Source organism: Pristiophorus japonicus, chromosome 13 (assembly GCF_044704955.1).
Source record: "Pristiophorus japonicus isolate sPriJap1 chromosome 13, sPriJap1.hap1, whole genome shotgun sequence".
Taxonomy (NCBI): domain Eukaryota; kingdom Metazoa; phylum Chordata; class Chondrichthyes; family Pristiophoridae; genus Pristiophorus; species Pristiophorus japonicus.
Window position 1 is genome coordinate 60224605 of NC_091989.1, and position 13729 is coordinate 60238333.

At 45.6% G+C, this 13729-nt stretch overlaps 1 protein-coding gene across 2 annotated transcripts in view; it reads left to right on the forward strand.

The window, feature by feature from the left end:
- The window catches only part of LOC139278011 (troponin T, cardiac muscle isoforms-like), a 55088-nt gene that overhangs the window by 889 nt on the left and 40470 nt on the right, over positions 1-13729 (forward strand). The window contains exons 2-3 of one of the 2 annotated variants that reach the window (XM_070896663.1): positions 8071-8126; positions 8231-8244. In XM_070896663.1, coding sequence (XP_070752764.1) covers positions 8092-8126; positions 8231-8244 — 49 coding nt within the window. In that variant the 5' untranslated portion in view covers positions 8071-8091. Of the gene's footprint in view, positions 1-8070; positions 8127-8230; positions 8245-13729 lie in introns of those variants that run through there. The other variant, XM_070896664.1, reaches the window with a different exon arrangement.

Sequence of the window (13729 nt, forward strand, 5' to 3'; positions counted from 1 at the left end):
AATCAATTATCAGGAGTGAACATGAGGATTATCTGTAAAACCATATCCTGTAAATGGCAATCAGCATAGCTTCGCACAGGGAACACCCCATCTGACAAACATCTGAGACTGCTTTTGGGGAAGTGCCAGCCCAACTGAACTGACACGGTTTGCCTAGATCCCCAAAAGACACTTGACAACGTTCCATACTAAAGGCTATTCGTTAAACACAAAACTGTAAAGTCTTTGCTATAAACAGAAAATGCTGGAATAGGTCAGGCAGCATCTGTGGAGAGAGAGAGAGAAACAAGGGGCGAAATTGCCCTGCGCTCGATTAGGAGCGTTAACCAGCTGGATCCAGGACTTTGTGTATGACGCAGACATTCCGTCCCCGCCACTGAATTGGGCTTACCGTTCCTCGAAGGAAATAGAGTGCAATCTCGCGCGCTCCACTTCCTTTAGGGGTGAGTCCCAGGGCGCTGAGGGAAACGCAATACGGATGCTCAATGCCTCTCCCCTTTGCTTAAAGGGGAGGGCCACTGCGCACTCTTCAAGGTCTCTGATGCCCTCCACAAGGCCACTAGGGCAACGTGGGACCAGGCCAGCAGCCCGGCACCCAAAATGAAGTGCCAGGCTGCATGATGGCGGGCTGGACCACGCTCAGGCCGCCATCCTGGAGCTGACCTGAGCGTCGGCAATCCAGAACAGATGGTGACCGGGGCCCTGGCGCCCTCCCCTTTAAGTAGCGCCCTGAGAATGGATGTCAGGCAGCTTCACGACTCGTGAAGCTGGAGTTGACATCCGCTCGTGCCAACCTCGTGGCCCGCATAGCAGTTTCCCCCATGTGGCGATAAGGGGTCGGCGTGTACGCTGATTACACAATCGCTGGTTGCCTGGGGCACGCTGCTGCCACTGCAAGTTTCCTGGGAGTCGGTAGCTCCTCTTTTCCCCCCCTCCCCCCCCCCCCCCAGGTTAGTGTCCCCCGGAGGCACTAACGGGCCTCTAAATAAGGGGCAATTTCGCCCCCGGAGAGCGAGCTAACCAGATATTACCTCGGAGGCGCATTTGGTGCGGGAGAGGGTTTCCCGAACTGTAGCATGTCTTTTAATTTTTTTCTCCAGGTTTCCCACCCAACAGCCAGTCTGATTGACGGGCTGATTGACAGGCAGGAAAGCCTGTAGCAGAAGAATGTAGCAGGCAGGGAGAGATCGTGTCGAGGGTTCTAGTGGTGGGGGTGGGAGAGATTGCGGGCAGGGGAACAGATGGTGGTTGGAGACAGAACAGATGATGGTGATGGGGGAGTGCGAGATCTTGGTAAGGGCGTGCAATCACAGGGTTGGGGGGGTAATGGTGGTCCGATTGCGGTGCGGGTGTGGTTTATGGGTATGCTTGCTGGGTGTGGAGGAAACATTCCTGCTCCTCCTGGCCCATAAGCAATGCTGTAAAGGTACTTAACTTATGGTTTCAGCCCTTCTCGCCTCCTTTTACCTGCCAGGTTTCCTGAGGTTCGGGAAAGCTGTCTGACTGGTTAAAAATAGAAATGCTGTTAAAATAGTGGCACACAGCCTCCTTAAAAGGTTTCAATGCTGGCACTGCCTCCTGTGAGTGGATTGGCTGCCCGCCCCTCAACCGCCTCTGTTAAAAACGAATGTAGGTGGGTTTCGTTCCTGTTTCAGTTTTTTAACTTTTTAACCTTCCACCTGAAACAAACCCACCCTTTGTTGGGGGTTAAAATGCCCCCCCCCCGCCCAGTTTCAGGTCTGTGATCGTTCATCAGAACTGAAAGGGTAGCTCTGTTTATCTCTCCACAGATGCTGCCTGACCTGCTGAGTATTTCCAGCATTTCAGCATTTTCTGTTTACATTTGGGATTTCCGGCATCTGCAGTATTTTGCCTTTAGTAAAATCTCGGAAATGGTGTATAGTGAACAAAGTTAAGAGACTTGGGAATCTTACTAGACTTGAGACTTAATGGTTTGACTTGGATGGGGAGACAAAACCGGTGGAATCCCTTTTACTGCCTGTTATGACATGCCTGATATTCAATTATATTGAAGTCAGTGGAACTGACTTTCAAGCTTGTATAATAATGGGCGACTGATGCTGTATTGCCTGTTTTGCATCCCCATTCATGTCCAATTTCACCCCCATTGTGTTCAACTGGTGCAGAGCAGCCATCGACAATGCCAAACCTAAACTTCCCTTGGCATGTGGGCCACGCTGGCATGGCCACATTTATTGTCCATTCCTAGTTGCCCTGAGAAGATGTTGGCGAGCCTCCTTCTTGAAACGCGTCAGTCCTTGTGGTGATGTCCCTCCCGCAATGGCATTGGTTAGTGAATTTCAGGATACTGGGCCAGTGACGATGAGGGAATGATGATGATATATGTCCAATATGGCATGTGTGTTGAAGGTGATGATCTCACAGCATTGCTGCTCTTGTCATTCTCATTGATAGAGGTCACAGGGCGGGAGATGTCAAAGTAACCTTGGTTACTCTTGAACTACATCACCAAAACAGTAGAATATAAATCACGGAAGTAATGGTTTTAGCTGTACAGAACTCCAGTCAGTCTGCACCTTGAGTGCTGTGTACAGTACTGGGCTCCAAAAAAAATCAAATACTGGAAGCTCTGCAGAGTAGAGCCACAAGGCTTGTGTAAAATATTTAAGTTTTTATAAGGAAAGACTCCAGAAACCAAATCTCAACCGTTCAAAAAAGGATGGTCAGGATAAGACTAAGAGGGGTGGGTATGGCAGCTTAACATTCCTGGTTATAGGATTTGCAGACGGGATAGAGAGGGGGGTAAAAAGGGAGGGGGTTGCAGTATTGATTAAAGAAACTATTATAGCTGTGAGGAGGGATGATATGTTAGAGGGATCATCAAACGAGGCCATATGGGTCGAACTGAAAAACAAAAAAGGGGCGATCACACTGCTGGGCGTGTACTATAGACCTCTCAACAGTGAGAGGGAGATAGAAGAGCAAATTTCTGAGGTGCAAAAACTATAGGGCAGTAATAGTAGGGGATTTCAACTATCCTAATATTAACTGGAACAACATTAGTGTGAAGGTCCTGCAAATCCCCTGGGAGGACAGACACACCATCATTGGCATCCTTGACCAGGCCAGCATCAAAGCACTGACCACACTCGATCAGCTCTGCTGGGTAGGCCACATTGTCTGCATGCCTGACACAAGAATTTCAAAGCAAGTGCTCTACTCTGAGCTCCTTCACGGCAAACGAGCCAAAGGTGGGCAGAGAAAAAGTTTCAAGGACACCCTCAAAGCCTCCTTGATAAACTGTAACATTCCCACCAACACCTGGGAGGGCAGTCTTTGGCCAGGGACTAAGTGGAGGAAGTGTATCTGGGAGGGCGCTGAGTACCTCGAATCTCATCGCCGAGAGTACGCAGAAACCAAGCGTGCGGCAAACCAATCCCATCCACCCTTTCCCTCAATGACTGTCTGTCCCACCTGTGACAGGGACTGTGGCTCTCTTATTGGACTGCTCAGTCATTTTAACAGTGGAAGCAAGTCTTCCTCGATTCCGAGGGACTGCCTATGATAGGAAGGGTATAGAAGGTGCAGAATTTCTAAAATGCATTGGAGAACTTTTTTAGCCAGCATGTAACAAGCCCAACATGGGAGGAGGCGTTTCTGGATTTAGTTTTCAGGAATGAAGCTGGGCAGGTGGAAGGGGTATCCGTGGGAGAGCATTTATGTGCTAGTGACCATAATTCCGTTAGATTTAAGGTAGTTATGGAAAAGGACAAGGTTAGACCAGGAATAAAAGTTCTAAATTGGGGAAAAACCGATCCGGAGGGATCAGGCCAAATATGTACCCTTAAAGAAAAAGGGTGGGATTAACAAATCTAGAGTCCCCTGGATGTCTAGGGATATACAGGGTAGGATAAAGAGAAAAAGGGAGGCTTATGACTGATACTGCAGAATCTCTAGAGGCGTATAGAAAGTCCAGGGGTGATATCTAAAGAGATATTAGGAAAGCAAAGAAAGAGCACGAAAAATTCTTGGCAAGTAAAATCGAGGAAAACCCAAAGATGTTTTATAAATACATTAAGAGCAAGAGGATAACTAAAGAAAAGGTAGGGCCTATTCGAGACCATGAGAGTAATGAGTGTGGAGGCGGGAGATGTGGGTATGGTTCTTAATGAATACTTTGCGTCTGTTTTCACAAAAGTGGGGGGGGGGGGTGCAGCAATGCAGACACTGCTGTTGAGGAGGAGTGCGAAATATTAGATGAAATAAACATACAGAGGAGGTATTAAGGGGCTTAGCAGCTTTGAAAGTGGATAAGTCCCCAGGCCTGGATGAAAGGTCCGGCTGTTAAGTGAAGCAAAAGAGAAAATAGCAGAGGCTTTGACCATCATTTTCTAATCCCCTCTGGCTTCCGGTGTGGTGCCAGAGGACTGGAGGGCTGCTAATGTGGTACCTTTGTTTAAGAAGGGAGAAAGGTATAGACCGCGTAATTACAGGCCAGTCAGCCTAACCTCAGTTGTGGGAAAATTATTTGGAAAAAAAACTCAAGGACAGGATAAATCTATGTCCCTGATCTTTCTAAATAGTCAGCATGGATTTGTTGAGGGAAGGTCGTATCTGACTAACTTGATTGAATTTTTTGAGGAGGTAACCAGGAGGGTCGATGAGGGCAGTGCGTATGATGTAGTGTATATGGATTTTAACAAAGCTTTTGATAAGGCCCCACTTGGCAGATTGGTCATGAAAATAATAGTCCATGGGATCCAGGGCAAAGTGGCAAGTTGGATCCAAAATTGACTGAAGCAGGAAGCAAAGGGTAATGGTTGATGGGTGTTTTTATGACTGGAAGGCTGTTTCAAGTAGAGTTCCACAGGCTCAGTACTAGATCCCTTGCTTTTTGCGGTATACATCGATGATCTAGATGTAAATATAGCGGGTATGATTAAGAAGTTTGCAGATGATACAAAAATAGGCTGTATAGTTGATAATGAAGAAAGCTGCAGACTGCAGGAAGATATCAATCAACTGGTCAGGTGTGTAGAACAGTGGCAAATGGAATTTAATCCAGAGAAGTGTGATGTAATGCCTTTGGGAGGGCTAACAAGGAAAGGGAATACACATTAAATGGTAGGACATTGAGAAGTGTAGAGGAACAAAAGAACCTGGGAGTGCACGTCCACAGATCCCTGAAGGTAGCCAGCCAGGTGAATAAGGTGGTTAAGAAAGATATGGAATGCTTGTCTTTATTTGCCGAGGCATAGAATATAAGAGCAGGTGGTTTATACTTGAATTATAAAACACTGGTTAGGCCACAGCTGGAGTACTGTGTGCAGTTCTGATCACTGCATTACAGGAAGGACGTGATTGCACTGGAGAGGGTAGAGAGGAGATTTACGAGGATGTTGCCGGGAGTGGAGAATCTTGGCTATGAGGATAGGCTGGGTTTGTTTTCCTTGGAACAGAAGAAGCTGAGGGAAGACCTTATTGAAGTGTATAAAATTATGAGGGGCATAGGTATAGTGGATAGAAAGGGCTTATTTCCCTCAGCAGAGTGGTCAACAGCCAGGGGACATAAATTTAAAGTAATTGGTAGAAGGTTTAGAGGGGAAATTTCTTCATGCAGAGGGTTGTGGGGGTCTGGAACTCACTGCCTGAAAGGGTGGTAGAGGCAGAAACCCTCACCACATTTAAAAAGTACTTGAAGTGCCATAACCTGCAGGGTTACGGATCTGGAGCTGGAAAGTGGGATTAGGCGGGATAGCATCTCGGACACAATGGGCCAAAATGGCCTCCTTCCGTGCTGTAAACTTCTATGATTCTATAATAGGCTTGCCAGCAAAGTTGAAGCCCATGGAATAAAAGGGACAGTGGCAACATGGATACGAAATTGGCTAAGTGACCAGAAACAGAGAGTAGTGGTGAATGGTTGGTTGTTTTTTGGACTGGAAGAAGGTATACAGTGGTGGTCCCCCAGGGTTCAGTACTAGGACCACTGCTTTTCTTAATATATATTAATGGCTTTGGTGTAGAAGGCACAATTTTAAAATTTGCAGATGACACAAAATTTGGAAGTATAGTGAACAGTGACGAGGATAGTGATAGACTTCAGGAAGACATAGACAGGCTGGTGGAATAGGTGGGAACGTGGCAGATGAAACTTAATGCAGAAAAATGCAAAGTGATGCATTTTGGTAGGAAGAACAAGGAGAGTCAATATAAACTAAAGGGTACAATCCTAAAGGGGTTTCATGAACAGGGAGACCTGCGGATATATATGCACAAACCGTTGAAGGTGGCAGGGCAGGTTGAGAAAGCCGTTAAAAAAACATAAGGGATCCTGGGCTTCATAAATACAGGCATAGAGTACAAAAGCAAGGAAGTTATGATGAACCTTTATAAAACACTGGTTCGGCCTCAACTGGAGTATTGTGTCCAATTCTGGCCACCGCACTTTAGGAAGGATGCGAAGAACTTGGGGTCAGAAAAGATTTGCAAAAATGGTTCCAGGTTTGAGACACTTCAGTTACATGGATAGACTAGAGAAGCTGGGGTGGTTCTCCTTAGAGCAGTAAAGGTTGAGAGGAAATTTGATGGAGGTGTTGAAAATCATGAGATATCTAGACAGAGTAGATAGAGAGATACTGTTTCGATTGGTGGAAAGGTTTAGATCCAGGGGACACAGATTTGAGGTGATTGGCAGAAGAACCAAAGGCAACATGAGGAATTTTTTTTTTTATGTAGCGAGTGGTTAGGATCTGGAATGCACTGAAAGGGTGGTGGAGGCAGATTCAATCGTGGCTTTCAAAAGGGAGTTGGATAAGTACCTGAAGAGGAAAGAATTGCAGGGTGACGGGGAAAGGGCAGGGGAGTGGGACTAGCTGAAGTGCTCTTGCTGGTGGTTCAAATAGCCTTCTGTGCTGTAACTGTTTTGATTCATCCAGGAGAAGAATCAAAGGGGCGTTATAAAAAATTGTGTATTTATTTTTCACTTTCATTTCATTTGTTTAAAAAATATTTGAGTTGGGGGAAAAATGGCTGTTTGATGGTCAAGAATCATACCATTGAGTGATGAAGAGTCTGTTTGTTTTCCAATTGCTGTGGGAAGGAGGACTCTGAGGATGGATGTTTTGGGTGACCAATGGTGGTGGTGTGGGGACGGGGCAGTGGGAGGCCATGTAATAAAACCTCCAGGAATACAACCAGAAAGCCTACATGTGGCACAAAATTCACTACTACTCCTGAAAGAGCTGCTTGTGGAAGCGCTACTAGAATTGGCAGCTTGTACGGACTATATTGATGAGGCTCATGGCCCAGTTTCAGGCTGGCCTCAGGCCCCTCGGTTTGGGTGCTAACTGCCTGTTCAGCGTCTGGACCCAGGAGTGACTAATTTCCACTCCATACTGTACATTACAGCTATCAATAACTGATTTTTGAAATAAAAATTAGACTTTCAAAATATTAAAATCAATTTTTGCAGGGTCACATGTTTTATCCAACAATATTGACATCTCTATATATGAGCATTTTATAATCATCAATTCACTAAATATATTCAAAAAGGAGTTAGATGAAGTCCTTACTACTAGGGGATCAAGGGGTATGGCGAGAAAGCAGGAATGGGGTACTGAAGTTGCATGTTCAGCCATGAACTCATTGAATGGTGGTGCAGGCTAGAAGGGCCGAAGGGCCTACTCCTGCACCTATTTTCTATGTTTCTATGACTGCCCAATGGTTACAAACGGCTGGACTTGCCCATTGGTGGTATTGTAACATCAGCCATAACCTAATTAAAATAATGGCGATGGGAAAATCTAAGCTAAAATGTTTTAAAACTCCACAACATTCACGACTTGTATGAATACAATACATCTTTAAGCAGATGAAAGAACTCCTTTGTTGATCTTGTAATCATTTACTCCATGTAACAAAATTGTAAACAGGTTTGAGACTTGTTACATATACTGCACAGAAGCAGCTTTTTCTGCTTGCCAGTAAAATACTGGGCTGTTGCTGCAGCAGATCTTTTTCAAAAGTGGGATTAGTTATCGTAAATAAAATGAATTTAAACTTGGCGTATTTTATTTTTGCTAGATAGATATCTATTGCGCAGAAATGGCTGACACTGAAGGTGCATTGGAAGAATTGCAGTAAGTGTTACATAATAAATATTTTACAACAGTCAAGTGCAAAGGGTCATTCTTTTATTTTATTAGTTTGAATAAATCATTTGCACCTTTTCTTTTGCATACAGGGAGGAGGTGGCAGGTAAGATGATTTTTTTCACTTTTTTCCTTTTCTGCAGAGCAAACACCAGCCATAGAAGTACAAGATATGTATTTTCCAACATAGCTTGTTTTATTTAATTTCCAGTATTTTTGTGATGAAGCAATAACATGTCTTGGGTTGGAAATGGCAAGAAATATTGATGTTAACAATGGCACAGAAATGATGCAGCGTATTGATCATGTAGGTGTAAAATAATTAAAAGTAACCCAATTAAAAGAATGAATTAACAACTGAGAATTTTCAAACAGCCACTGAAAGGTTTGAGAATGTTCTACGAGCGACTTGTGCTATCTGTGAACTACCATCTCTGAGAGCAATCAATATCTTTTATGAAGGAAGGTATATCAAGGTAAAATATCCCCTTTTGTGGTCCCAGAACAGAGGCTTGTCAACCAGGGGCATGTATTGGGAAATCTTAAACATATAGCCCAGGATTTTCCACTCATTAAAATAAAACTATGGAAAATCGTGGGTTGTAGACGCACCAAGATGTGCACCCAATGGGACAAGCCTTGCACCCGGAGCACTAAAGAGTTGTAGCCCTGTCTCCAAATGCATTCAGAGAATTGGAGATTAGTATCTCTAACCTGAACTCTTGTCCAGTGAGGGTCCCAGCTGACAGTGCAGGGTCAGTGAACTTACCCTTGTGCATCTTTTCTTAAGTACAGTGATCATACATGAGCATATTTTCCAGTAGGCAGGATTGGCCTTGCTGGCACACAATGGGGCCAAGTTTCGGCCTGAGTTGCTCCTGTTTTTTTGGAGCAACTGGTTTAGAATGGAGTATCTTAGAAATTGCAATTCTCGGCATTTAGTTTGCTCCAGTTCTAGTAAGTTGGAACAGTTTCAGTTTGGAACAGATTTTTTTTTTGTCAAAAGGCGGCATGTCCGGCCACTTACGCCCGTTTTGAAAGTTTAGGCAATGAAAACATACTCCAAACTAACTTAGAATGGAGTAAGTGTAGATTTTTGTATGCTCAGAAAAACCTTGTCTACACTTAGAAAATCAGGTGTAGGGAATTGGTGGGGGGGGGTTAAAAGGAAGTTTACAAACATTAAACACTTCAGTTTTACAAATAAAGAGCCATCATCAATAATAAATGATAAATACATCAATAAATCAACCCAAAAAAATTAATAAAAAATTTAAAATTCAATAAATAAAACATTTTCTACTTACCGACTGCAACACCGGGAGTCCTCCAACAGCATGCTGGGACGGCCCCCCCCAGTGCAGTGTGTCTCTATTTGTCTGTGTGTGTGTCTCTCACTCTCTGTCAGAGAGAGAGAGAGAGAGAGGTAGCATCGGGTCGGGGGGGGCGGGCGGGGGGGGCGGGGGAGAGCGGATGTCGGGTCTCCGGGGGGGTGGGTGGAAGCGGAGGTCAGGTCGCTTGGGGGGGGGGGGGGGAGTTTGGGGAGCGGAGGTTGGATCGCAGGGGCGGGGTGGGGCGAGCGGGGGTCGGGTCTGGGGAGCGGGAGTCAAGTCGGGTCGGGTGGGAAGTGAGCCTTATCCGTGCAGCCCCAGTGAGGTCACCACAGTTTTGGAGCTACTGCACATGCGCGCCCACTGTAGCACACATGTGCAGAGGTCCCGGCACTGTTTTCAGCGCAGGGACCTGGCTCCGCCCCCCCACAGCTCATGATGCGCCGCGCCCAGCTCCAGAGGACCTGCAGGGAGCCGGAGAATAGGTGAGTTTTTTTTAGGCACACTGTGGCGCGAGAAACGGGCGTCCAGGTCCCCCGAAACTTGGGCCCAATGTGTGTGTATGTGAGGGCTGGGAATTCAAGCAGGCCTCCCTTTTGTCGAATCCCCACTCCATTAACAAACTACATGGTTTCCAGAAATCATTTTAGGCCAGCCTGAAATGTGCAAGGACTTTAACTACATTAACCTAAACTAATCGGTGCAAGTGTAAACCTTGCCATACACCAGTCCCACATACCAAGCACCAATCAGAAGATTGATCTTGAGTTTCCATGTGTGATCATCTTAATGATTTGGGAGGTGTCAGTAATGTTTTCTTGAACTTAAAAATCTATTTACTTATTACAACAATTTATTTTCCTTTACAATTGCTGCCATAGTTCAGTTAAGAAGTGATTTGAAGTGTTAATCAGACGTAAAATGGGTGTTAAGTACACAAATTTTGGTTGGCGATCGCGTGCCCCTTTTTTTTTTCCCGAGGGTGGTGTGGGTCTGGAACTCACTGCCTGAAAAGGTGGTAGAGGCAGATACCCTCATCACATTTTAAAAAATACTTGGCTATGCACTTGAAGTGCTGTAACCTACAAGGCTACGGACCAAGAGATGGAAAGTGGAATTAACCTGGATAGCTCTTTGTCGGCCGGCATGGACACGATGGGCCGAATGGCCTCCTTCTGTGCTATAAATTTCTATGATTCTATGAGCAAAGGAACAAAGAGCTGGGGGGTTTGCAAGGATAACAAGCTTTCTGCAATTTCAGCATATTGTTGACTGCACCCATATTGCCTTGCCTGCTTCATTTGAAGAGCCAGGAATATACATTAACAGCAAGGGATTCCACTCCCTGAATGTCCAGCTGGTGTGTAACAACAGGCAGTGCATTATGCAGGTCAGTGCATGTTTTCCTGACCGTAGTCATGATGTTTTCCTCCTTCCCCTGTCCTCCATATCCTGCCTCTTCCACCCAGACCATGGGGTGTTAAGGTCGGCTACTTGTGGACAAGGGCTATCCCCTGACCACCTGGCCAGTGACTCCTGTCAGGAACCTGAGCACTGACCGAAGAGCGCTACAATCAGTCATGACAGAGTCAGAGCTCTCATTGAACAAACCATCGGCCTTCTGAAGCAGAAGTACAAATGCCTAGACAGGTCTGGAGGCATTCTTCATCACAGCCCCACGAGAGTCTCCAGGTTTGTCTTTGTGTGTTGCATTATTTTGCCCTGCAAAGGGGCCAACCTATGGAGACACCTAGAAGAAGTAGTAGAGGTACAAGAGCAGGAATATCAGGAAGCTGAGTGTGCTAATGAAGAACTAGGGTCATCAGTCACACCAGTTGCCAGAGTTTGCAGCATATTATTAAGAAAAATGTGCAATTCAATAATCCCCCCCCCCCCCCCCCGCCCGGCAATGCACCAAGCAGTCCATCAGCAAAGGTCCTTTCACCCACAGCATGAATGTCCCCAAAGGGTACATTTTCTTCGTTACTAGGCATGTTTAGGCCAACCACACTTATTAAAGTTAGCAACACCACATGATTTGTCATACTTCATTTCACTATTCCCAGTCATTAACAATGGAGCATTAAGAATTACCCTTATGCAAACCCCAAGGCCAAGAGTTTCTGTTCTGTTCACAATCGACACTCCGGGTGCAAATTGTGCTCAAAATCATGCTATTTTTAAGAAGTTTTATTTTTGGATCAAACCAATTTGCATATCGCCGAACGTAAAATCTTGCTTGAACCAGCGGGATGGGCAGCTTTTTAGAAGGTAATTATTTTTAAGTTTGCATTCAAAAATATTCCTTGATATATTTAAGAGTGATAACCTGGTGCAGTTTTATTAATACAGCTCAAAATGGGTTTATCTCAAAAAATGTGTTTTTAATCAGTGACTAGACCACCATCTGTGTGTAATCGAATTTAAACAGTTGAAAATGACTAAGAAACTATACAAAAACAATTACAGGTTATATTGGTGTTTAAAAATACAGTTTAAAAAATGTATATATTTAAAGGCTTTCAAAATGTGTTTTAGTGTGCCTGCAACAACTTGTACTACTCCCAAAAAAAAGCTTGATTTTAAGCGCCTTCTTGAAGGCCTGCAAATGGACGAAATTAGCGAAAACTCGCCATGGTGATTCATTGGATTTGGGGCCGTGGCCAGTTTTGTAGATGGGGCTGCTTCGAGCATGATATTTTTTGAACTGGCACAAAAGACCGCAGAAACTCAACTTGCGCTGGACATAATTTGCCCTTGAAATTCCTCGATCTTTTGCGCTGGTTTTAGGCAATTTCCTGCAAATTGCACTGAAAACAAAAGCATAATCTAGCAGAAACTCCAGGCTGTATTGTCGAACTTCTCTGCTCTTTTGTCTGTTCTGGCACTCGTACACGGGTTCCCCAGTGGCTGCAGATTGGTAGTTGGAAAGCCGCTGAATGTTCACCTGAGGGTACTTGAGATGGCTGAGGTGCGTGACCCCCCAAGGGGCTCTGGCTGTAGAGGGCCGAGCTGCACACTGCAGCTTCTTGGGTGTTGACCGGGGTAATCGCGCCCAGCTGGCTGCCTGGAACCAACAAGGGCCCTGGTTGGTGGAGGTGCAGATGAGCTGACATCCTGAGTGAGGACAACATGTACCTTTCCCATGGTGCCACTGCCAATCTCTGAGCCTCAGCACTCTCACAGCTCTGCGTGAGAACAGGAGTGATATGATGCTCTCAAAGCCTTTGTCCACGTTTTCCTTCATATTTTGAAAGCCAGAGGAGATGGGGAACCCAGAGCCAAGATGGCAGCTGTCTGAGCTCCTGTCAGAGTTGCCGTCACAGGCTCCATTGCTCTGGGTCCCAGTGCAGCGTTCATAGAGCAAGCGGTCAGATCTGTCATTGACTGAATAGTTCTGATGCCGTGCGTCAAGAACCCACGCAAGTTGGAGCTGCCCTTCATGCTCTTTGACATTGTGTGCCGGCAGGTCAGTACACTTAGAAGTTCTGTGTGTATTCCCATCAGTCTTTGATAGGCTTGAAATTCACATCTGTACTTTCCGCAGCAGGGCAAGCTCTCCCTCCAATGAGCTGCTTCCTGGGCCGTCCTATCCATTGCCCTTGCTTTGTGTACTTGAATCTCCCAGTGATCAGAAGTGGGGGAGGGAACACTTGAGTATTAGGGCTACAGCTGGTGCAGGGTTCAACACAGAGTAACAGATGAGAGTTAGGATTCTTATCTTAACATCCCAGCTCAGATCATTACACTTCTTCTGCCATTGCAGCCAGGTCCTGGGTGCAATCTTCTACCTTTGACCTGTTTGGCCACTTCATCCCACTGATGTCAGACAACTAGCCTGGGGCCCCTTCTGTTCCATGTGCCTCCCTCTTTGTCGACTAGGACCTTCAAAGCAGCATCAGACAATTTGAGGAGCCCTTGCAGCACTTCCTCTGCCTGCCATTTTCAAACGTTTTAGTCACTCTTGGTTGCAGCCAAGATGTACCTCCCCATTAAGAGTTGCAATCTGCCTTTGACGGGGATACCTAATTCCCTGCCACCATTAGGCAGGTTGCCAATGAACAGCACGAACAATGCTGGCAGCTCGCCAAGTTTAATCTAATGAGACATGAGCACTGATGTGGCTTCTGCCCCGAACCCATGCGATTCGTGTGTGGAGTAGCACAAAACAAATTTTTCCAAAACAGATAACTCTGCACAGACCAGGTATCAATTTTGCAAAGTACTTGAGCTCTCCGGCTCCTTCTAACCCACTGGATA